Source organism: Heloderma suspectum, chromosome 17, assembly GCF_057233095.1.
Source record: "Heloderma suspectum isolate Gila_16-S chromosome 17, 16-S_ref, whole genome shotgun sequence".
Taxonomy (NCBI): domain Eukaryota; kingdom Metazoa; phylum Chordata; class Lepidosauria; order Squamata; family Helodermatidae; genus Heloderma; species Heloderma suspectum.
In genome coordinates, this window is record NC_139474.1 from 2,793,446 (window position 1) to 2,818,356 (window position 24,911).

The 24,911-nt window shown below is 46.9% G+C and overlaps 1 protein-coding gene and 1 long non-coding RNA gene across 2 annotated transcripts in view; one reads left to right on the top strand and one right to left on the bottom strand.

Annotated features, from left to right (window-relative positions):
* Positions 1-1,452: 1,452 nt before the first annotated feature.
* Positions 1,453-13,950, bottom strand: LOC146334208 (uncharacterized). The gene is made up of 3 exons (XR_014786351.1): positions 13,779-13,950; positions 2,553-2,625; positions 1,453-1,752 (listed from the first exon to the last, which is right to left on the bottom strand). It is a non-coding gene; the product is annotated as an uncharacterized LOC146334208 (long non-coding RNA).
* Positions 10,233-24,911, top strand: part of ITGA10 (integrin subunit alpha 10) — a 79,125-nt gene continuing 64,446 nt past the window's right edge. The window contains exon 1 of the mRNA XM_084824659.1: positions 10,233-10,449. Within this exon, the coding sequence (XP_084680785.1) occupies positions 10,332-10,449 (118 nt within the window). The 5' untranslated portion in view covers positions 10,233-10,331. The remainder of the gene's footprint in view (positions 10,450-24,911) is intronic.

Here is a 24,911-nt window from a genome sequence, read left to right on the forward strand (position 1 = left end):
CCACCGCCGCGGTCTGGGCCAGAGCAAGAGGCGGGGGAACAAGCAGGTCGCAGCGGGGAACAGGAGCAGCAAGTCCAGCGGGCTCTTGTCAGTGGGCCCCTGCTGGGGTGTGGGCCCTTGGCGGGTGCCCAGTCATGCCTACCCATGCCTACTCTTGACGCTGGCCCTGTGCAGAAACTGGAAATGCTGAATATCTTGGCATTCTGCATGTCAGGAAGATATTCTATTAGAGAGATGGAGTCGGGGGCAGGAGGGGAGGGGGAGAATGCAAGTCTAGTAGCAGCAAGTGCCCAGGAGATGGCAGCGCTGGATAACATGGAAGATTTAACCAAGTCCAATCAAAGCTATGGTTTTCCCAGTAGCAACGCATGGCTGTGAGAGCTGGACTATAAGGAAGGCTGAGTGCCGAAGAATCGATGCTTTCGAACTGTGGTGCTGGAGAAGACTCTTACGAGTCCCCTGGACTGCACGGAGGTCCAATCAGTCCATCCTAAAGGAAATCAACCCTGAGTGCTCATTGGAAGGACAGATACTGAAGCTGAAGCTCAAATATTTTGGCCACCTAATGCAAAGAGAAAACTCCCTGGAAAAGACCCTGATGCTGGGAAAGACTGAAGGCAAAAGGAGAAGGGGACAGCAGAGGATGAGATGGCTAGATAGCATCACCGATGCAATGAACATGAACTTGAGCACGCTCCAGGAGAGAGCGCAGGACAGGAAGGCCCGGCGTGCTATGGTCCGTGGGGTCACGAAGAGTCGGACACGACTGAACGACTGAACAACAACAACAGCAACTTTGAAAGAATCCAAAAGTTAATTTTACCTGGAGGGAAGAGGCAGAGAGATGCAGATTTGATTTCTCTGTGAAGGATGGGCACCTTTTTCAGCCCTGAGGGCCACATATGGAGCTGGGTTGCGGGGTGTACACACACACACACACACACACACACACACACGATGCGTTTCCAGGGAGAGCGGGAGGCTAAAGTATCCCCCTTGTCCCACACTGCGATCTTGGCTGCATCGGAGTGCTGCAGAGGGCATGCAAGGATGACTGTCGCTGTGGTGTCTTTTTCCCCAGTTCAATTGGGCTCTGCACAGCCAGCCAAACAGCTGTCTGGGTAGTCAGAAGCACCACTGGGCTAATGAAGAGGGCATGCGGCAAGAGTGATCCCCACACACCCTTGTGTTCGCTTTGCTGCCTTGGCCTGGGATGGCAGCACCACGGGCCCCTGTGGCTCAGTCCTCCCCTGGGGGCCACCCCTGTGCTCAATATGATTTACCCTAGAAGATACACATCTGTATTCCAACTGCAGATACATGCATACCCCAGGGGAATTTGGATCACACCCTTGGTTTAGTTCCTTTCTTCAAAATGCAGCCGCTCTGGAACTCAGGAAGTGATCATCGGACCATTAGCTACATTATAATAGGAGAATACACTATGGCATTCCTCTAACAAATACTTTAATCTGTAAGAAACTGAAAATAAGCAAGATCAATAACCAACATGTCTTTCCATAATTGGGACAGAGACAAGATCACTGGCTGCAAAATGTCATCCTCCAGCGTGGTCCAGCAAGCCAGTGCGGTGTACTGGTTAGAGTGCTGGCAGACACAGGAGACCTGGGTTCCATTCCCCACTCTTCCATGAACTTCACTGGGTTACGGACTCTCAGCCTGACCTACCTCACAGGGTTGCTGTGAGGATAAAGTGGAGAGGAGGAGGACCATGTAAGACACCTCGAGCTCCTTGCAAGAAGAAAAAGGCGGGATATAAATGTAATAATAAATAACGAATCTGTCAATTTCAGTTGGACAGGGTTACCAACGATGTGAAAGCCTTTGCATACGCACACTTTTCCCTTTTCAGACACCCACACTCAATGTGCAGCTGGGGGCGGAGCGAGTGGTGGGCGGAGCATGCTGATACCTCCCTCTTGTTTCTCACTGGCCCTGAGTTGGCTCCAGTCCTGTCGGCACGCAGTATCTGAGTTTGATCTTAGAAGGAACAATGACTCCATCACCCTCCTCTCTGCCACACCCAGAAGTTTTACTTCCACAAAACATGCCAAAAATACAATCCAGGGGCCTGCCGCACCCATATCCACCCACTGATCTTCTCCCTTTTGCTTGTGCTGCACCTCACGTCATGGCTATTTTCATCGTTTGGGAGGCAGAAACCCAGGGTGTTCTGCCCACCCTTAGCTGTAGCTGCCCTGCAAGTAGTGAAGTGTCAGCCACCCCATCATGCCTTGGTTCTTACAGGTGTGTACACGGCCTTTATTGTTCTTAATCTCTGTCATTTTATATCTCCCCCCACCCTGCAAATGAGACACTGAGCAGGCCTTCCACAGTGCTGCAACACCATGCTCAACCTGTTGGAGTTCTGCTGGTCAGGCAGCTTTGAAAAGCACAGATCCTTTGTGTGTGTGTGTGTGTGTGTGTGTGTGTGTGTGTGTGTGAGAGAGAGAGAGAGAGAGAGAGAGAGAGTGCATGCATGCATGCATGCATGCATGCATATATAACTCTAATTTTCTGAACTCCAATACCAGTAAATGCTCAGAAGATGGCAGTGATGCATAACATAGAAGTTCGGTCCACTCCAAGACTCCAAGGCAGCAACTGGAAAACATCAAAACCTCACTTTAGTGTTCACATTTGGGGACACAGGGATGGGTTGGAGGGTATGTATTTGATTTCTGTAAAATAATCTGAGCTACACACGCAACTCCGCCCTGGGGAATTGGAACCTCTTCTTCAGACTTTAAGGAAACAGGATCCACAGCCTGCCCTCAAACGTTTAGTCAAATAGGTTTTGCAAAATGCAGCCATGTCTAGAGAGGAGCAAAGACCCTGATGCTGGGAAAGACTGAAGGCAAATGGAGAAGGGGACGGCAGAGGATGAGATGGCATCACCGATGCAATGAATATGGACTTGAGCACGCTCCGGGAGAGAGCGCAGGACAGGAAGGCCTGGCGTGCTAGGGTCCATGGGGTCACGAAGAGTCGGACACGACTCAACGACTGAACAACAGCAACTAGAGAGGAGCAGGGAAAAGGAATCAGAGCACTAAAGGAGAATTGTTCGTTAGTGTCTCTAAAAAAAAAAATGGTGGTCCCGTACCTGTCAGTAGAGCAGTGAAACGGGGCCATTGCAGACAGGGTTGGGGAGTTTCTACACATTTGAGGGAACTCCCCAGTTTATGCATAAAATATTAGTCTGTAAACTGAAAAAATAAAAGAACCAACAGCTGAACAAGGACGGAGCATGGTAGTCGCCCTTCATGGAAAGTCACAAAGCAGTTGAGATACTGCTGAAGGGTGTGTGTCTGGGGAAAACAGGGAAATTATCCTGAATAAACGTGTTGGTCTTTAAAGTACCACAAGGCTCTTTCTTCTTTTTAAATCAATACACATTGCCATTTAAAATGGAGAGAGCAGCATAAGGTAATTAAGTTAGATAATCTAAAATGACTTCACTGCATTGCTGATGAAGGGGGCAGAGACCCTAACAGCTTAAACTAACCTAGAATAGGTGGTGTAAATGGAGTTTGGGATGTGCATCCCAAACCCACCCAGAAAAAAAAGGACTTTGAATGCCGCTTAGGCTTCCAGTCCTCATTGTCATTGCTGCTGAGGAAAAGACTTTAAAATCCTCTGATCTTAAAAATGCCTGGCCCTTCTAGCCAGGGATGCATGTAATATATGCTTACGTGACCCTAGCAGGCAAGTGTGACATTTGGTATAGGCCTCAGAATTTGGCAGCCTGAGATTTTTAAAATAAAGCAAGTCTCTAGCCCTTTTGGCTATGAAGAGATGGTTGTAATGCTGGAGGCAGCCCCTGATGGAATCTGAAAAGCCAGATGATTCTGAGCAGGATTTGCACGAATTATGCGAAAGAAGCAAATATATTGCATGCTTCCTTGACTGGAAGAGTTTACACAGGCTGCGGAATCCAGCTTTTTGCAGTACATATTTTAAATATTATTTATTATGTATTTATTTTCACCAGAGCCTTGCGTGTGGCTTATTTGGGGCATGTCTGAGTCATCGCCATGGCCTTTGGGGGCTGACTAGTCACTGCCTAGTCACCGCCAGGACTGTTTCCTCAGCAGGCCTCTGTGCCAGCCCCAGCGGCTGCGACCCAGATGGCTCTCGTCCTTCGGACATGTGTCAGGACAGCTCAAGTTCCACCCGGAGGTGCTTGAAAGGTGGCGGCCTTCGACTGACGCCGGCTGAAGGCCCAAACAGCGGCAACATTACATGCACCACTGCAGTCATTGAACTTCTAAATCACAGCTGGGGGGAGGATCAGTAGGGTGTCCATGTCTCCCACTTTACAGAGGACAGTCCTCTATTTGAAGGTGTCCTCTGTTTGATGGACTATATAGTACAAGTCTGGTTTGACATCAAAGGACCGTGAGGGAAAGCAGAGCAGGGCCTTGAAGTTGCCCCATAGCAGTTAGCAGCGCCTGGGCAGCAGACTGAACAGACAGGTACGCAGGTCACCTGGTCACAGTCTGCCCCACTGGGGCGAGATGTATCACATTTCTGTTCAAATTATAAGTGTTTCTAATTTTGCATCTACACATATAAACCAGCAGATGCAAAATTTGCGCAAATCTGTGCCTTCTTTTGTCTTCTTTTTTTGGTGGCATCTAAGCGTTCACCCTAAACGTCGGGCAACGGCATTTGTTCGCCCCTGGTTACTGAGGCCTCTTCCTTCCTGCTCGTACAGGTCCACCTTCTGTTGGTGTTGGAGCATATGGTGGCAGGCAACCTTTTGGGGCCAGGGGCACATTTGACAATTTGTGGAACTCTCCTGGGCACCATCACAAAATGGCTGCCATGGGAGGCGTGGCAAAGGACAAGGAACTTGCCCCAAAGCCTGAGTACAAGGGAGAAGTGAAGTATGTGAAGTAACAAAATTTAAAGTGATCTGGATAGACTGGAGCGCTGGGCAGAAAACAACAGAATGACATTTAATAGGGATAAATGCCAAGTTCTGCACCTAGGAAAAAGAAACCAAATGCACAGTTACAAGATGGGGGATACGTGGCTCAACAGCACTACGAGCGAGAAGGAACTTGGAATTGTTGTCGATCACAAGCTGAAGATGAGCCAACAATGTGATGTGGCTGCAAAAAAGGCCAATGCTCTTTGGGGCTGCATTAATAGAAGCATAGCTTCCAAATCCCGGGAAGTACTAGTTCCCCTCTACTCAGCACTGGTTAGGCCTCATCTGGAGTACTGTGTCCAGTTCTGGGCACAACACTTGAAGAAGGATGCAGACAAACCAGAGAGGGTTCAGAGGAGGGCAACAAAGATGATCAGGGGACTGGAAACAAAGCCCTGTGAGGAGAGACTGAGAGAACTGGGCATGTTTAGCCTTGAGAAGAGAAGACTGAGGGGAGATAGGACAGCGCTCTTCAAGTACTTGAAAGGTTGTCACAGAGAAGAAGGCCAGGATCTCTTCTTGATCATCCCAGAGTGCAGGACACGGAAGAATGGGCTCAAGTTACAGGAAGCCGGATTCCGGCTGAACATCAGGAGAAACGTCCTGACTGTTAGAGCAATACGACAATGGAACCCATTCCCTAGGGCGGTGGTGGGCTCTCCCACACTGGAGGCGTTCAAGACGAGGCTGGACAGCCACCTGTCGGGGATGCTCTGACTTGGATTCCTGCACTGAGAGGAGGTTGGACTTGATGGCCTTGTAGGCCCCTTCCAGCCCTGCTATTCTATGATTCTGTGATATGCAACACGCTAAACAATTTCTTTTAACTCACAGTTTTCTGCACCAACAGGAACCTATTTCGCAGCAATCCCATCATCATGCCCCTGATGCAAGCTTTTGAACAACATCAAACATTGGGTGGTTACTTCCTGTGTTATTTTGCTTGTCTCCAGAACTAGAGACTTCCACCTTCTCTTTCTTTTCCTCATTGCCAAACTTTGGGACATGAGCAGCTGCCTTATCAGACCCTTGGTCCATCTAGCCCAAGTGCTGTTGACTCCGACTGGCAGCGGCTCTCCAGGCATTCAGCCAGGATTCTTTCCTACTCCTACTTGGAGATGCCAGGGACTGAACCTGGGACCTTTTGCACGCGAAGGAGGGGCTGTACCACTGAGCTACGGTCCCTCCTTTACTGGGCTTACCAAGCTAGATGGACCGCTCGTTTGACTCAATATACGGATATACGGTATAAGACCCGTCATACCAGGGGCACGGAGCCTCAGGCCTGGGAGCTAGATTCAGCCCCCTGGGTTCCCTAGAAGACCCTGCCCCTCCGGCTGGCCCCACCCGCTTTCCCCCAACTGCCAATTGTTTGGTGATTTCCTGGATTTTGCACATCCCCTCCCTCTAAAAAGCTGAAATGCCTCTCCTAAAGCTTAGGTACTGGCATAAAGTGCTGTAAGCTACACTATGCTGGTGTTTGGGGGTTGTTGGTCCTGCCCCTTTTGCCACTGGCCCCACACGCCAATGGAATGCAGCCCCCGAGAGCTTTTGCAAAGTGGAATTTCGGCCCTCGGGCTGAAAGAGGCTAACAGATTGCCAGCTTACCAAGTAGCAAGGTTTTCTACCATAGTTTTGCTTTGTTTGTATTACAGAAAAACGTGGTATGATTTATTTTTTGCTGCCATGTGTGGTAGCGTTTGGGGGCCTTAGCAAGTGCTAAGGCCTCCCCACGTGTGACCTTTGGGGTCATCAGTACTGAGCCTAAGGCAGCTTTGGATGTTCACATTCCTGGTAAAACGCATGAGCTCAGTACCAGGAGCCGATAAGTACAATGGCATCCAGAGTTGGTGCGTCAGTCCCTCGTGCCTGCTGGATCTGCTGCTGCTGCCCTTGCTACTGCTATCACTCAGCTCGCTGCGTGAGCACATAGTGAGAGGAGCACAGCGGTATAGCGGAACAAGGGCGCATAGGGACGCAGCACCATGACTTTTTGATCAGAGCATCTCTATACCAGCCTAAAATCCCACATTTTACATGGGGATTTCTGCTTCTGTTTTAAATGCAGGATCACGACAGATTCCTTTTACATGCGCTTCCTTCCCCACCTTTCCCCCGCTCCTTTTCCCCCTTATCTGAGTCTTCAATGTGTTTCATTACACAGCCGCTAGGTGGCGCTGTGGTCTAGCTCCTCTTCTTGCCAGTTTTCCTCTTATCACAAGGAAACTCAAGCGCTGTAATTTGATAGCTCATTATTTCCGATCTTTTAAAAAACGGAATAAAGGTCATTTAGTGCGGGAGATGCACTGGAGGTTGACAACGTCATCTATAGGACCCGCAAACTTCCGTGAGTGAGCAATCTCACTAGCAGGACAAAAGCTCTGTGTGAAGAAGCCCTTCATCTGCCACCCCACCCATATCATAATTCCCTCTGAACTTAACTGCAATCGTAGAATCATAGAATGGTAGGGTTGGAAGGGGCCTATAAGATCCCCATAAGAATCTTCACAATAGCCAGGAAAAATGGATTTTCCCAGCAACAATATATCCTTGTGAGCTTACCCTGTTGCAATGCAAAGCATTTTAGGACGGCTTGGTCTGGAATGGGCAGTTAAGACTGATTTGCTTTGCAAAAGACCTGCTAGAAAGAAATGGATTGTTGATATGGATTAACACAGCTGCCTGCATTTTTGGACTCTGTTTGGAATGGATGTGTGTCTGCCCATCACCGCCATTTTTGGACTTTTCTTGGCAGTGTGGCTATGGTGACTGTCCCCGTGAGCACCTGCGCTTCAAAATTAACCACTGCATCACTGGAGGAATGTGGAGAAGGAGCAGTAACTTTGTCACGCCTTATCCTTCGGTGGTGTGGATTGAGCCCAGAAGAAGAAGGAAGTGAAAGGTGTGGGGGGGGGGGCGTACCCAGGGAGGGGAGCCCACTGAAAGCACTTTGCATAAGAGCCCCCCAGAACCTGGAAATGGCACTGACTGCCCCTCATTTGGATGTCAAAGGGTTCCGAAGAAAAATAGGACTCCGTTTTCTCTCCTGCTCTGCAGCAAAGACTGGCTCGGTTTTCAAGTCCTCTCCCTGTTCCATTGTGCTGACAAAAGAGTCCCTAATTCAGGGTTTCAGTTGCACAAGGCTTCAACTCGCTTTCCACGCAAACCTTGTAATTTTTTACCACAAAGGAATTTGCAGCTCTAGGGCAGCAGCAAAGTTTCCCAGCAAAACAAAACAAAAGGCACAAACGTTTTAAAATTGAAAGGATGCTCTCTTTTTTAACGAGTAAACGTTAGTAATTTAGCATGGGAGGATGCAGGCTTTGGAACTGTGCAGAGCGTTTCTGCCTGATGAAGACTTCTGTGTTACTCAGAAGCTTGCATACTCCCGGCCCAAAGGAAAATGGCCCAGTAAACAATGCCCATTGTTAACTGTTCAGGATTTCTGCCTTGCTTTCTAACATGCTGCCCTTATACCTGTGTTTCATATGCGTCACAGAACCCACTAAGTATAAAAAGTGGAAAGAAAGCATATAACTCTGATTCCCTTGCAGAGCCATGAAAGGCTGCTTGTGTGGGTTGGCCAGCTTTGGAGTTCAACAACAGCTCCTTCTGACCTCTCCTTCCGGGGAGAATTGCCTGGAACTTGGATGATGACATCAACTGCCGGGAGTCAAGAAAAGATGTCCAAAGTCCTCCAACACCTCACTAGTTTGTATTGCACCTTTGTGTGGGTTTCAGTTGTACGCTACTTTGGGACATAATCTGGCTGAACAGTGGAAATAATGACTTAATAATATTACTTCAATGCCCGTGAAGCCCCAAGGACGTTGGGGCTGAAGTCAGAAGACTTTGATCTGGAAGGCGTATCCCCTGGTTCTCACCACTGTTTAGGGAAAGGTTGTGGGTATTCAGAGGTGATGGTACTTACACTTATATCCTGCCTTCTTAACTCCAAGGAACTCAAGGTGGCTTACATGACCCTCCTCCTCTCCATTTTATCCTCTTTTATCCTCCTTTTATCCTCATTTATCCTGTGAGGCAGGTGAGGCTGAGAGTCAGTGACTGGCCCAAAGTCACCCAGTGAGCTTCCATGGCTGAGTGGGGACTAGAACCCGGGCCTCCTGAGTCCCAGTACAACGCTCTAACCATTACACCACACTGGCTTTCAATGTGGGGGAAGTTGCACTCTGCATATGTTCAGAGGCGAACTCATCTTTAATATTACATTACATGTTCCAGGGCTGGATCTTGACTCAAAATTAGGCCTAGGAAAACATCAGAGAACTAAGAACATAAGAAGAGGGTCCATCTAGTCCAGCATTCTGTTCACACAGCGGCCAAACAGCTGTTGACCAGGAACCCACAAGCAGGGCATGAGCGCAGCAGCACCCTCCCGCCCATGTTCCCCAGCAACTGGTGCATATAGGCTCACTGCCGCTGGTACTGGAGGTAGCACAGAGCCATCAAGACTAGTGGCCATTGATAGCCTTTTCCTCCAGGAATTTGTCCAACCCCCTTTGAAAGCCACCCAAACTGGTGGCCATCACTACTTCCTGTGGTAGCGAATTCCATAGTTGACTATGCGCTGTGTGAAGAAGTCCTTCCTTTGATCTGGATCTCCCACCCATCAGCTTCATAGGATGACCCCGGGTTCTAGTATTTTGAGAGAGGGAGACAAATGTCTCCCTGTCCACATTCTCCTCACCAGGCATAATTTTGTAAGTGTAACCTCTATCATGTCTCCCCTGACCCTCCTTTTTTCCAAGCGAAACAATCCCAGCTGTTTGAACCTGTTTAGACTTGTTGGTTATTAATAATATTAACAATTCATCAGTTTGTTTATTTATAAAATGGGAAGTGTAATGCAAGCTCAAGTCTGCGAGATATCTGCCTTCTATCCTGGAATCCCAGAACCTGCTGTGATTATTCAGTAGTGAGTGAATGGCACTCTGCGTATGGTCAGAGAGGGTTAAAACTTTAAGATATCAGCTGGTGAATCTTGCTATCTTGTTCCTGAAGTTTTTCAACACCACAGTTCACCCTCGAAATATGAGCAATTTTCTCTACATTTGCTAGTTTATAATTTGGGATGCTTTCCTCTTTGCTATTTTGGCATCTTACAAAAACAATCTGTATCTTTTTTCCTCTTGTTTTTTAACAAGTTGTATCCACGTGACGGAGGAAGGAGGGGGGCGGGAAAGACCAAACTTCTAATTTATTTTTAGCAGCCAATCAGAACTTTTTCCAAGATGAAGGAGGGAAAAAAAACACTTGGTGGTGAATAAGAGACCAGCAGAAGACAGTGTAACCTTTGAGGCTGCTAGCGCTGGAAGCAACGTACAGCTGCTGGCGCCTGTGCCATGTCCGAATGGACTTGCGCCTCTCTCGGGACGTCCCTTGGATGTGGATTCTGACTGGTGTGATGGGTTTACACAGCTCCTGCTGCTGCCTGGGCCACCTCCTGCTGATGTTTCTGCTGCTACCCGGTATGTTTATTTCATACCTAAGTCCATTTTATAAGAGGGAAAGGCTAGACCGTTACTAAAGGATGGCTCTTGAAGAGGGGAGAGAACAAGGCAGAACCCCATCAGGAGGTAAGGGGCAGGCGGGGTTTGTTGGATGGCATTCAGGGCATTGCAGTGGGAGACAAGCAGAGCCAACCCAAAGGAGCTACGATTAGCCAGGGATAGATTGTGCTGTGATAAACTGATTGTCCATCTGTTTCAAGGGAAAATTCCTAGCCCTGGCCTTCGACGTAGCTGCAGTGATGTAGCCTCTCTGCAAATTGGGGCTAACCATTGTTGGAAATAATACTTTACCATTATCGTGAATCTTAGTGTGAATTATCATCATCATCAAGTGTATTACCTATCTGCTAGATCAGCTTTCCCCAAGCTGGTTCCCTCCAGTTGTGTTGGACTATAGCTCCCAGCATCCCCCAGCCAGCCATGCTGGCTGGGGATACTAGGAGTTGTAGTCCAACACATCTGGAGGGAACCAGGTTGGGGAAAGCTGTGCTAGATGGACCTTTGGTCTGAAGCAGCAGGGCTCTTCCCATCTTCGTATGCTGGCCTACCTTACAACAGGGCATCTCTACACCAGCCTAAAATCCTGCATTTAAAACGGGGCTTTCTGCTTCCATTTTAAATGCAGGATCACAACGACTCCCTTTTTCACCTGCTTCCTTTTCCCCCTCCCCTTTCCCCCTCCTTCTCCCCGTATCTGAGTCTTCCATTATCCTTCATTGATCTCGCTTCTCTTTTCACGGAGGAAACTGAAGCGGAACACAAGGGGGTAATTTGATAGCTCATTATCTGGGATCTATTTTAAAACGGAACAGAGGGCGTTTATTGCAGGAGACGCCTTGAATGATCACGGCGTCATGTAAAGAACCCGGAAACTTCCGTGAAGGAGCAATCTCAATCGCAGGATAAAAGCTCAGTGTAAGGATTATAGCAAGATAATACAAGACAGTACTTTCAATATTTGGAAGAGGCTTAAAGTTTTAATAACCCTTGGGTTTCTTTGTTTTGTTTTAGCCCTTATTATTAACTCCTGTTCTCATAAAGTGTTATTGTTGATGTTTATTAATTTACATTTTTTTTATAAAAGCTTGTTGTATGAGTAAGGGGTTGGAAGTCATTCTTTTAAATATTGCTGATTTTGTCTCTTTGCTGCCTTGAGTTCCTTCGTGGGGAAGTAGGTGGGATATAAGATATAAAAATAAATAAAGAGAGCTTCAGCTATTGGGCGGTATAGCAGTGAAATAAATAAACAAACAAACAAACAAATAAATAAATAAAGTGCAAGGCACTTGAAAGCATATGATGTGGTGACCTTGCTGAAGCTAAGCAAGCCTGGGTCTAGTCTCATTTGCTGGAGGGGAGACTGGAGGGCCCTATACGTATGTTCCTTTGAGTTCCACCATGGAAGAAGCCTGTGTGATGCAAATGCAATAAGCAAAGTACATAAGAACATCTGGAGAGCCCTGCTGGATCAGACCAAGGGTCCATCTAGTCCAGCATTCTGTTCACACAGTGGCCGGCCAGCTGTCGACCAGGAACCCACAAGCAGGGCACGAGTGCAACAGCGCCCTCCCGCCCCTGTTCCCCAGCAACTGGGGTACATAGGCTCACTGCCGCTGGTACTGGAGGTAGCACAGAGCCATCAAAACTGGGAGCCCTAATAGCCTTCTCCTCCGGGAATTTGTCCAACCCTCTTTTAAAGCCATCCAGATCGGTGGCCATCACTACATCCTGCGGTAGCGAATGCCATAGTTTGACTGTGTGCTGTGTGAAGAAATCCTTCCCTTTATCTGTCCTGACTCTCCCACCCATCAGCTTCACAGGATGACCCCGGGTTCTAGCATTTTGAGAGAGGGAGAAAAATGTCTCCCTCTCCACATTCTCCCCACCAGGCATCATTTTGTAGATCTCAATCATGTCTCCCCTTTTTTCAAAGCTAAACAATCCCAGCTGTTGTAACCTTCCTTTGATCTGTCCTGATGTTTTGTTAGAGACTAGCAAACGGAACCGGCTTCGCACGGGTGCGAATAGCCCATACACTGATACCGTGAAGGCTGCAGGCAAACTTGCACAGCTGTTAGAGGTGGACGCATTGTGCCCTCCCTGCCTGAGAAAAGCCATGCCTGCTGACACTCCCAGGCATTGCCCCTGCCAAGTGCATCCCTGTAGCCCCTCAGCGGAGGGGGTTGCCCTCTCCATTCCCCTGAGGGGGGCTGCCCCACAGTAGTGGGAGGGGACGGGCCTACAGCTGTGTCCTTCGGCCTACTAATCATCCCTAACCAGCACATAGCTTTGTAGTCCATACAGTTTGAAACAAGGGAAGTCTCCCCTAGTTACTGAAGATTTTGCTGCAGGCTTCAAGCACGTGGACACATTGGACACACTAATTAATGCATTTTAAAAACAAAATAACACCCAGGCACACACCCCTAGGATCCCCTTAATATGTATGCCATGTTCCAGTTGCCTAGTTTTCACAGTCTTAGAGCTATGGCAGTGACGGACAGACAGGCATCCTCTTTTCTTATTATAAATTGAGTTCCTGAGATCCTTGGGCTAGGAACACAGTGGTGCAGGTTTGTATCCGGTTTAAATTTGCCGTGCTGTGTATCATTCCCCCTCTTCCAGCCCTTAAGTTCTGTCTTGAGCCAAATCCTGACCTGCCTTAAGAATATAGCTTTGCCGTTACATCAAGAGCGTCCAAGCTAAGAGTTCTACATCCACCATCTCGTTCTTACTACAATACTGCAGCATCAGTCTGTGGCATGGGAGGTCTGCAAATGGAGGTGCCGGTGCTGGGAGACAGTCACGACAGAGGCAAGATCTGTCATTATCATGACATGGGCGGGACTGTCACTCAGTGGCAGAGCACATGCTTGGTACGCAGAAGGTCCCGGGTTCAATCCCCAGCATCTCCAGGTAGGGCTAGGAAAATTCGTTCCTGGAGAGCTGCTGCTGCCAGTCAGCATCGACAACACTGGGCGAGATGGGCCAAGGGTCTGTCTTGGTATAAGGCGGCTTCCTCTGTTCCTCGCATCCAAACCAGGAACAGGTGGCCATCTTGGTCATGACTCATGAACATCTCGTTCATGGCTCAGTCTCAGGCCTCCACAAACCAGTTCCTCTCCTGGTGTCTCATCATCTGGATTTTTCCAGCTTCTCCACATCTCTCTCTTTCTCCACACACACACACACACACACACACACACCTCTTTTTAAACGTAACGTGGCATGTTACCGTTCCAAAGTGCAGCATAAAAAGTCACCAATTTAATCTGGAATTTACTCACCCGAATAGAAAAAAACCTGGAGAGAGATTAACCATGAACAGAGATCGGCCAGATAACATGCTGGCCAGCAGTCCGCCAGATGGGAGTCAGATGTACCTGCTTTTCTGTTTCTAAGGGTTGAGGTCCTCTCTCTCTCTGACTGGTTGTAATGAGATCTTCAGCAGTTCCTGTCACTTTCACTTTCATTGTGGGTTTCCTGAACTAGGGGAGGGCAGGAGTCTCTGGGTGATTTGCAGTAGATCCACAAGGATTTCTGACTTCTAGTTCTTTAATAATAGCAGCAACAAAAGGACCCCCTGCCCAAATTAAACTGCTCAAATGAAGATAGTTTGGGGTAACCAGGAGTGGATTTCTGTGGGGAACGACTGGGAGCTTCGTTCAGCTCAGCAAAGGAAATTCCTGGGCTCAGAATTATTTTCATTCAGCTCTTTTGCACCTGGCTGTGTTTGGGGGATCTGGGGTTCTAGTCAAAAACAAAGTAGTTTTTGCAAGACTGGAATGTGCCCGCCCCTGTCCTAAACAATGTTGTTTCCAATTAAGGTAAGCTTTGTAAGAGCTGAGCATGCTAAATGGAAGCAAAATGCCAATGAAAACAGTTCATTTTGCTAAACCTCAGCTGCTTGGATAGCTCAGATCAAACTCCTTGCAGGCACCTTGCATGGTTCGAGGCTATAGCAGCTCCCTGGTGGCTGTGCTAAGCAGGTGTCTGAATTTGGACTTACAGTGCAGAATAATTAATTCTGTAAATACTGAAAGCTAAGCAGAGTCACACAAATTAGTGTGTTGCTTAAAGACTACATTTGCAGCCTTTCGGCATGAGGCATTTACTGTGCGCTCAGTGTAGTTTGCAGGTGCTTTACACGACATCGTTATTCTCCAGGGCCTCTCCCGTTCTTTGCAACCATTTCCGCGGCTTTTTTTGATTGAGGAAAGTCTAGGGGCTTTTCTACATGAGGCTTCTAACCCACCACTTTACCAGGGCTTCTGCTTCCAGATTCTTTATGGGGTTAAGATCAGATCCTTTACACATGTTTTTTTCTGGGGGGTTTCTTTCTCTGCCTTTCTATATGTTCCATTACACAAGCACTAGGTGGCGCTGTGGTATAGTGGATTGGCGCAACTACACTAGGGTTTCATTCCGCCATTTCCAGATAATACGGACATTTCTTGGGCCTTGTGGCTGGGGGGAATTGTTTTATATCTTTCCTCTTTGGGGGCTTACAAACATTGGCAGGCTGGTGACTAATAGTCAGTATTAGCTTTTGTTTATTAAATTGGATGTTATCTAAAATTTTGTCAGTAACTCAAAAGGGTATGTATATTGAAATGTGGATAATATGCAAATTTCTTAAAACCTGATCAACTGGTTAATCGGTTAAAAGGCAGATGATAAAGCAACTGAAAATTCCTAAATTAATTGGTTGACTGTGTGAGAAAAACATCTCAGGGTGTGTGTGTGTGTGGTGTATGTGTTGGTGTGCTTACTTACCATTCATAAGGTACCTTTTGAGAGTCCAAAGTTTATATGTTGGGGCTGTCCGCACATAACTGCAGCAAATCGTGGGTTAATTAAGCCAAGAATTGATATGGTGTGTGCCAGGCATGTTCTTCACCCTTTTTGAATATTCAGCCCCTGATTAGGGGCTGCTATGTGATGTCTGAACCGGGACACTATATATTAATCATGGGTTAAACAACCCACAGTTAACCTAACTAATTGTTGAATATTCAAAATGGCCACGGAATGTGCCCAGTACGCATTAATTAATCCATGAGTTGCCGCCGTTACATGCAAACCAGGGCATTATCTCAGTGATCCTTAGGAGCCGCTTCCTAAGGTAGGAAATTACTATTATCTCTGTAATAATACCACCAGTGTGGTGTTGTGGTTAGAGTGTTGGACTGGGGCTGAGGAGACCTGGGTTCAAGTCCCCACTTGGCCATGAAGCCCACTGGGTGACTTTGGGCCAGTCACTGACTCTCAGCCTAACCTCCCTCACAGGGTTGTTGTGAGGATAAAATGGAGAGGAGGAGGGCCGTGTGTGCCCCTTGGGCTCCTTGGAGGAAAAGGAAGGATGTAAATGCCACAAACAAGTAAATACTGTCTTGCACATTGCAGGCCTGGGGGCGGATAATGGCTGAAGCAGAAAGAATAACAATTTGCCTGAGGCCATCTAATGAATTCATGTCAGAGGCAAGATTGCAATGAAGTAAAGCTTCCCGTGCATAGAAGGTGCCCAATTGTGCCTACCCGTGATGTTGGCCCTGCAGCCGCTACAGAACATAGCTCCGGCTGTCCATGTCGAGTTTTGATTCAAGCCTTCCCTGACCTCCATCGCTAAGATCTGTTTTTCCTTTCTCCCTCCTACGCCGTACTCTTTTTCTGTATTGGCCATTGCTCCGTTCAATCTGGCCCGCTCCCAGCTTGCTGTTTGCTTGTCTTGTTGATGGATATTCCAGGCCTTCCCTGGACAGCTAGAAACACCCCATAATCATTTAACAGTCTTGGAGCTTTCAGCACATGGAAGTAACTTTGGCTTTATTTTTTCCCCCGTTTACATTTGGGGCTTAATTTGAGCCCGGTGGGACACCAGAGCTTAGCCCCCAAACCCGTTTACGGTGCCAGCGCCCAACTCTGGAAATTTGTGAAGCAAAACAAGTATGCATTTGATCATGCACAGAGTTCTTCTCTGTCACCAATGAGAGAGTGGTGGAGGTGGTTTCACTGCTTTGTAAACACCCTCGCTTTCTGCTCTGGAGAGGAGAACTCGGGAAAAACCTGATTGTGAAGGATTTAAAGATGGCAGAGCTGAAATGGGAACGATATGGCTGTTTCGGCTGATGCCTGTGCCATCACAATTCCACTACCCCCTCCCAGTTCCCGTATCAGTTTTGCAAGCCTTTATAATCTGCTTTTAACTTATTTTATTTTGTAAGGTGCTCTGACTACATTTTGTAGGAAAGCCTGGTAAAAGTGCTAAAAAACAAAGTAAAATTAAAACTAAAGTATAAAATGTTTGCATTACAGAACAAACCTAAGGCACATAGCAGTGTGAGCTTGCTGTCTGATTACTGTGTAAAGGCCTACACGCTTTGTGGATTCTGGGATTTGGCAAAATAATTTTAATACTCTTTAAGCAACAGGATGACAAGTGGGTCTATCTTTATCAGAGTTAATTCTTAGAAGATGGTTTCTTTTGTCTTTTATTTATTTATATGTGTGTGTGTGTGTGTATAATACACACTATAAACAATATAACATTCATACAAAAAACAATCATCTACATTATCTAACATTCCTGCAAAGTATCATTCTAAAGATGTAGCTGGTATGTTATTAAACAGGTAAAAAAGCAAAATAATTAAACAGATTGTCAAAAAATGTATGTATGTATGTATTTCATTTGTATACCGCCCAATAGTCAAAGCTCTCTGGGTGGTTCACAAAATTAAAACCACAAAAAATACAACAGAAAATACAATATAAAAGGTAATAGATTAAAACTACAGAATAAAAATACAACCAGAGTAAAACTTAGCAGCACATATTTAAAATCTGCAATAGCGGATTTAAGACAGCAGAGCTAAAAAACTGGAATGCTAAAATGCTAAAACTGTTTGGGAAAACAAGGGGAAAATTGATAAACCGCCTGTTGATCAGACTATAACAAGGAAAAACTTTCATATCTGTGAATATCCAACTTGTATCAAGCCCTCATAAAGACAATAAAAGGGTGCCAGGCATTGGAAAAACAGGCAGTCTTTTGTCTACCGTTTCTTAAACGGACATACTCAGTTATTAGTCATCTCTGCAACCTTCCAAACTTTACACAACCATTCTTTCAACGTGACGATAACATTACTCCTCCAGTTTCTGGCAACCAAAGTCCTAACAGCAAACAATAGATTCTGAACGATCTCTTTATGGATGGGATCTCTTTGTTCATCTAGATAACAGAGCAAGACAGTTAGAAGGTCACAGGATATAAAAACATGTATCATTATTGATATTGCACATACAGCCTTTTCCCCAGAATAATTAATTAAAGGGCATTCCCACCAAATATGCATAAAATTAGCTTTGTCATTTCTGCATTGCCACCACCTGTCTTGGCAGTGCCCATAAATACGACTCAATCCATTAGGTGTCTGATAGTATCCATATAGTATTTTATAATGATTAGAAGATGGTTTCCTAATACAAAGATCTCTGGAAAGTCTGAGTGCACATGCAAGCCAATGTCCCAGGGCATGCGGGCACCTCTAAACACCTTTGTATGTTTCATGCTAAGGTTTGTATGGGATTTGTATGTACATGCAACTGAACACCCTTACAAGCTTCCTCTTCCACAGCTGGGAACCCTGTATTATCTGGGTTCCAGATTCAGGGGAGTTTGCAAGCCCGTTTGGCTGACCACACTTAATCTCTTTCAGGCCTTCATGCTCAGCACACAACTGATCTACACTGGGAGCCTTGAGCCTTTTTCAGCCTGAGGGCTGAATTCCATTTCAGATCAGCTTTCAACAGCCACATTCCAGTGGCAAAAGAGGAACCGCCAAAGCCCAGCACATTTTAGCTTAAAGGTCTCGTTGCCAGCCTTGGGAGAGGCATTTCAACCTTTGTTGAACAGCTCATCAACTGTCCATTCTAGGATGGGGAGAAAATTGGCAGTCAGGGGAGGGGGGCATGGCCTTCTGGGAAACCAGGAGGGCTGGATTGGGACCCCAGGTGGGCTGGATGTGGCCCCCAGGCCTGATCTACACCCACTCTCACCCCTGCCGTGCTTACCTTTAATCCTTGCGTGTGCAGGCTGAACACCTGCATCAGGCGTTTGTCTCTCCCCAACGAGAACATACAGATCACCGTTCTGACACCAGCCAGGTATAACTAAGTCCAGTGCCACCTAGTGCCTAAGCATTATCATGACACTATCCACAGGCATGCCCCGTGAAAAGGAAAGGGGGGAGCGGGCAACATGGCAGGTACACGAACTCATTTCTTTTCAGATGGGGATGAAAAGTAGGGGGGGAGGGACTTGTGGACTGGAAGAACTGAAACCGAAAAGAAAGCAAAGCGCAATATACAATTGCGATTATTTCATTTATTTAAAGTAATTTTTTAGCTGCTGCTCAGGGTTACACCGTCACAAAGCGCCATCCCAACTACAGCACGATCAGATACATAACCATCCCTACAGTAACATGCATGCAGAATATTTTGCAAACACGGGTTTGAACTGCCCACCAATCATCCACCCTGGTTCTTAGCTGTTGATATCGAGATTCTTTCAGTATTTCAGGACAACGGCAGAGTGCCTCGGATCTGCCCTCTTTAATTGGCGTTTCCTAAAATACGCTTGCGGGCTAAACTTCCTTCGCCAGCTTTTCTGTGCTTGTGCTGGCAATGGCTCCGTCTGCCACGGGGAAAATAAGCAGCTTTGATTGTTTGTGTGTGACCTCTGAGAAGCAAAAAAGGAACTGAGAGTTTATATTTAGGAACAATCCCACTGCTTCAGAGAGAATCTTTACCAAATGTTTGGGATTTATGAGGAGAAAGAGACGGGGGGGGGGGACCAACACACAAAAATATTAGAGTATTGTTCAGTGATGTTGAAGTCCCCACATGCATACGTACTCACACATGCTACCACGAAAGTGTGTGTGTGTGTATGTGTGTGTGAATAGCATCATTAATTTATGGCGTGCTTTAATTAATTAATTAATTAATTTTAATTCATTTATGCAGGCAGTGTGGTGTTGTGTGGTTAGAGTGTTGGACTGGGAGTCGGGAGACCCAGGTTCTAGTCCCCACTCAGCCATGAAGCTCACTGGGTGACTTTGGGCCAGTCACTGACTCAGCCTAACCTACCTCATTGGGCTGTTGTAAGGATAAAATGGAGAGGAGGACTACGTAAGCCATCTTGGGTTCCATGCAAGACGATGTAAATGTAACAAATAAGTAAAATTAATAAACATGCTGCCACAGTGGGCTTTTCTACATTACATTTTTAACCCTCACCTTTAGCGAAGCTTCTGCTTCTAGATTCTTTGCAGGATTAAGATCGGTCCCTTCACATGTGTGTTTTTTTCCCGGGGTGGTGGTGGTGTCTTTCACTGCCTTTCTATATGTTGCATGATACAACCACTAGGTGGTGCTGTGGTATAGTGGAATTGTGCAATTACATGAGGACTTTATAGCGCGATTCAGGAAAAATACTTTCTGTGTTAGGGAAAAAAACTGCAATGATGGTCGCAAAGCATGGAAGAGGCCCTGGAGGATGATGGCATTGTGTAAAGGGCCCACAAACTACCATGAATTAGCAATCACAAGTGCACAGTAAAAGCCTCATGTCGAAAGGCTCAACACGTGATGATATGGCCAATGGCTTATATGGCAAAAGGATGCTGGCTGGGGGATACTGGGAGTTGTAGTCCAACACATCTGGAGGGCACCAGGTTGGGAAAACTATTATATAAAGTACCCATCGTGGACAGGTTTCTCAGCATCTAGTAACCATAATAGTGAAGAATGGAGCTTCCATGTCAGATGCAGTCTGTATCTGAATTCCAGTTGCTGGGAGCGGCGGCGGGGTGGGGCTATTTCTGGAATTCTTGGATGCATCTGATTGGCCAGTGTGTTGGCAGGCCCAAACCAAGACATTTTGCTGCCTAAGGTGTAGAAGATTCTCAACTTCCTCACCTCCAGTTCCATGTACAGAAGCTGACTGGACTGGCTGTTGGGCTCCTTCACACCAGGCTCTGATCCTCCGATGGAGATTGCTCCTTCTTCACGGAAGTTTGCAGGCTCTTTACATGATGCAGTGATAATTCAAGGCGTCTCCTGCAATAAACGCCCTCTGTTCTGTTCCTGTTGACTCTTCAATACTGGCAATGGAACAACATCCTCCACCACACTTGAGGGCAGCTGCCTAGCTTAGGGAACTGAGATGGGTGGTCCAAGAGTATCCTGGAGAAGGGGGATGGAGGAAGAGACACATAGATATAAAAAAAGAGAGAGAGAGAACCCTCCCATTGTCTGAATAGGTAATTTTGTAGTTCACACCAAGAAGCTATTTTTAAATGGCTTCAGAGATAGAAGGGAGAAATGCCTAAAGAAATCAATGGAGAAATCCAAGATTTTAATGTATCCATTGAACACCCGTCTCCCCCCCCCCAAAAAAAAACCAGGCCAGTGAAACTTGAGTATGCTCAGTAGGCATGGAATGTTGATAGACTGTTGAGGTGGGTGGGTGGCTAGAAAATTGAGGGAGAGAAGTAAGAATGAACTGGAGGGCTGGAACCTTGAACAAAAGCACTCCATACTGCAACATTTTGTTGCAGGGCAGGGCCCCACTTGTATTATCTAATATTCGTAGCTGTTCCTTTAAAGAAGGGCTATGATCAGAGATGGGGTGTGTGTGTGATGCTAAATAGGCATAGCTAATGGAGGAGAAGAAGAACTTCGCTGGACCAAGATCAATATGCATGCACTATTTTATTTGTCTTGGTAGCATCAGTGATTGCACAGGATGCGGAGGCATAACCTTCAAGCTGTGTGGTGAAGTGGCTTGGAGCAGCCAACCTATCTCAGCCCAGCTTTCAACGTGGGAGGGGGGAATCTGTATGTCCCCCACTTACATCGAAGGTTTTGGCTATTTTCCCCCATTAGTTGAAGTATACTGTGCAGGCACCGGGCTTTGCTTTCCAGCTTGAGTGGATGTCCGTTAGAACGTTGGCACATTCGATATAAGTGAAAAGCCACAATTATTTACATATGAAATATAAATGTCCAGCTACACCCCTCCGTCATTGCTTCGCTCGTTTTCCTCCGGTGTTTGGAATCTGGAGCACAGGCAGACAGAGGCGTTATTGTGCGCGGGGCATGGCTACACCCTTTCCTTACACATCTGCGTGCAAGCCAGGAAACACTTTGCTCCTTTCTGCTGCGCTCTGCCAGATTCAGAGCTGTCGTTGGGAAGGCCGGATGCTTATGATCTCCATTTGGAAAGGTCTCCTCTCAGACACCAATGATGAGTCTGAAGTTCCCACTGTTTCTGAAAAATGAAATCCCGGCTGCTCCTGGCAGAGACGCTGGGACTATTTTCATCTTTCTTTAGCACCAGCAGAGCGCTAGGCGCTGTACTCATTTCCACAGGGAGAGCGCTTCATACAATTTTTATTAAGCACTTCCAAAATCCAATTATATAGATTAGATAAAACAAGGATGGGGAACCTCCTGCCCGGGTGCCAAATCTGGCCCTCCTAAAGTCCGAATCGGGCTTCAATACGGGCAGTGCTTAAGGGCGCAATTCTATCCGGATAGGTGGTAGCCTCCAAACTCGGAAGCGACTGCCTATCCAAGGCAGGGCAGGGGCAGCGCAGAGGGGATCTTCTACGTGCTTCAGCCGCCCTGCATTTGCAACTAGACAGCCAAAAATTGGAACCCTTTATAGTTGGGGTCTCCAATGTGATGTCCATGACATGGACGCTTTTCTTGGTGCCTGCCAAGCCCTCCAGATTTTTATTCTGTTTTAAAGATTTGTATCATCATCGTCATCATTAACTGGGAGGCTGGCATGCTGCAAAACGAAGCATCCGGCCTTTCTGGTGAATAACTTTAGGTCCAGAGACATTCTTAAAACATTAAAATAGTGGGTGGCTGTTTTGGTGTGGTACGCGTGTACGTATTTATGATTCTCTGAGCATCACCATTTACCTTCTGTGAAACTGGCATTTTGTTGTGCTTTATATTTATTTATGTATTCATTTATGTATTTATTGCATTTATATCCTGCCTTATTTCCTCCAAGGAACTCGTACATAATCCTCCTCCTCTCCGTGTTATCCTCACAACAACAACCCTGTGGGGTAGGTTGGGCTGAGAGTCTGTGACTGGCCCAAAGTCACCCAGTGAGCTTCCGTGGTCGAGTGAGGACTAGAACCCGGATCTCCCGACTCCCAGTCCAACACTCTTGCCACTGGACGACACTGGCTCTTTGTAGGGGCAAATATGTGATTTTGCAGAGGCTATCTCTGCCTCGTACGCAGTTTCTCAGCCAGGTTACTTATCTCTGAGACTCATCAGTTTGCTTTCTGTGAAATGGATCTTGGAGCAAAAAACGGTGGGTTCAAAAGTTTGGTTTTGTATTTCGGAGCTCCAACCCCCCCCCCCCCGCCTTATACTTGGGTTTCTGGGCAAGATCCTTTTCTTTCAGTCTCATCAGTTTGCCTTCAGAGAAATGAGCGTTTTGTGACCGTCCACGCCCTCCATGGCAGCCATTTTCTGAGAGTGCCTACGACACTGTCAAAATTCCAGATGTGTCCACCAACCCACAAAGTTTGGGAGCCCCTGCTTTACACGAACATGTTTTCCTGGATTGGATCAAAAGGGTCCATCAAAAGCCCAGCAACCTACTTCCAACAGTGAGCGCCAGGTGCCTCTGGAAAGGTCACAAGCACAGAGCATTGAGACAGAAACCTCCCCCTGCTATTTGTTATTCAGGGTTTGGCTGGCTGTGAGCCACTGAGCTTCCAGGGTTAATCCCCACAACAGACTACAGGTAGGAGATTACGTTTAAATGCCCCTTTGGGTTGGAATAGAAGAAACATTCCGGCCAGATCAGGCCCAGAGTCTGAGTACTGCAGCATTTTCCTTCCCACCCTGGACAACCAGAAGGCTTCAGGGAGTAATCTTGAATAGGGCAATCTTCCCCGACCTGATGCCCTCCAGACGTGTTGGACTACAACTCCCATAATCCTCCAACTAGTATAGCACCAGCCCCTCCCCTGCCACTGCCCCCCAGTCAGTTTTTTGTTTTGTTTTTAGCTATTGGTCATTATCAGACTCCAAGACTAAGAGAGTTGTGATGCAGGCACCTAAGCAACTAAAACCAATCCGTAAAAATAAGGCTTCAAAAGATAAAACCGGGCAGTAAAATGAGGCTTCGTTCAACATCTGTAATTACAGGACGTTACATCCCCACTTGTAATGTAACTTCAGTTACATTTGTAACACTTGTAACTTCAGTTTTGTAAAGGCGAAACTGAAGTCCTCTGGCCACATCATGAGAAGACAGGACACCCTGGAGAAGATGCTGATGCTAGGGAAAGGGGAAGGCAAGAGGAAGAGGGGCCGGCCAAGGGCAAGATGGACGGATGATATTCTGGAGGTGACGGGCTCGACCTTGGGGGAGCTGGGGGTGGCGATGGCCGACAGGAAGCTCCGACGTGGGCTGGTCCATGAAGTCACGAAGGGTTGGAAGCGACTGACCGAATGGACAACAACAAACATCCCCACTTAATAAAATCCAGTGGTGATTTGGCTAACGCCCTTAAAAATGTGGCAGCTTTACTGGTTATCCTGCAGTGATTATTTAAAGGGGGAAAAACTGCCTTAAGACCAATTAGCACTTTTCTTTAAAATTCAAGATACACTACTCCCCCTGGCCCGCCTCCCCTCAGAAATCAAGCCATTGCCTTTACTAACATCAGATGTATGTAGGGGATGGTTTGGGTTTACAGTGGTGCACCGATGTAGTTTTAGAATCTGGGCTTAATGGTGTTCTGGAGGGTCCATTTTGATGGCCGTGTGTAATCCTTCAGTTGTGAAGTGCACATCTCTCTTTGCCCCCTCCCACCATTCCATGCTTAACAGCTGCTTGTACATTTCTGATAAGCTAGAACAACACCACTGTTTGTGAGCTCTGTTTTTTTCCCCTCAAAAAAACAGCCACCTCTGAGCATGTACAGTTTTGCATTTGGGACTCACATTATAGTACCATCATGCCTACAGGAATAAAATGGCCTTTGCTTCTGCTGCTCTCATCACTTGCTGCTCTCTAGGTTGGCTTGGGGGTGCTCTGGGCTTTGGCCCAAAGTCTAGCCTTAGCTCCCCTTCATGGATCACTGCCTTGTTGTGGCGAAGGGGCTTGCGTAACTCAGTGAAGCCATAAGCTATGCCGTGCAGGGCCACCCAAGACGGACAGGTCATGGCAGAGAGTTCTGACAAAATGTGGTCCACTGGAGAAGGAAATGGCAACCCACTCCAGTATTCTTGCCAAGAAAACCCCATGGAACGTATCACAAGGCTAAAAGAGATGACGCCGGAAGATGAGCCCCTCAGGTCGGAAGGTG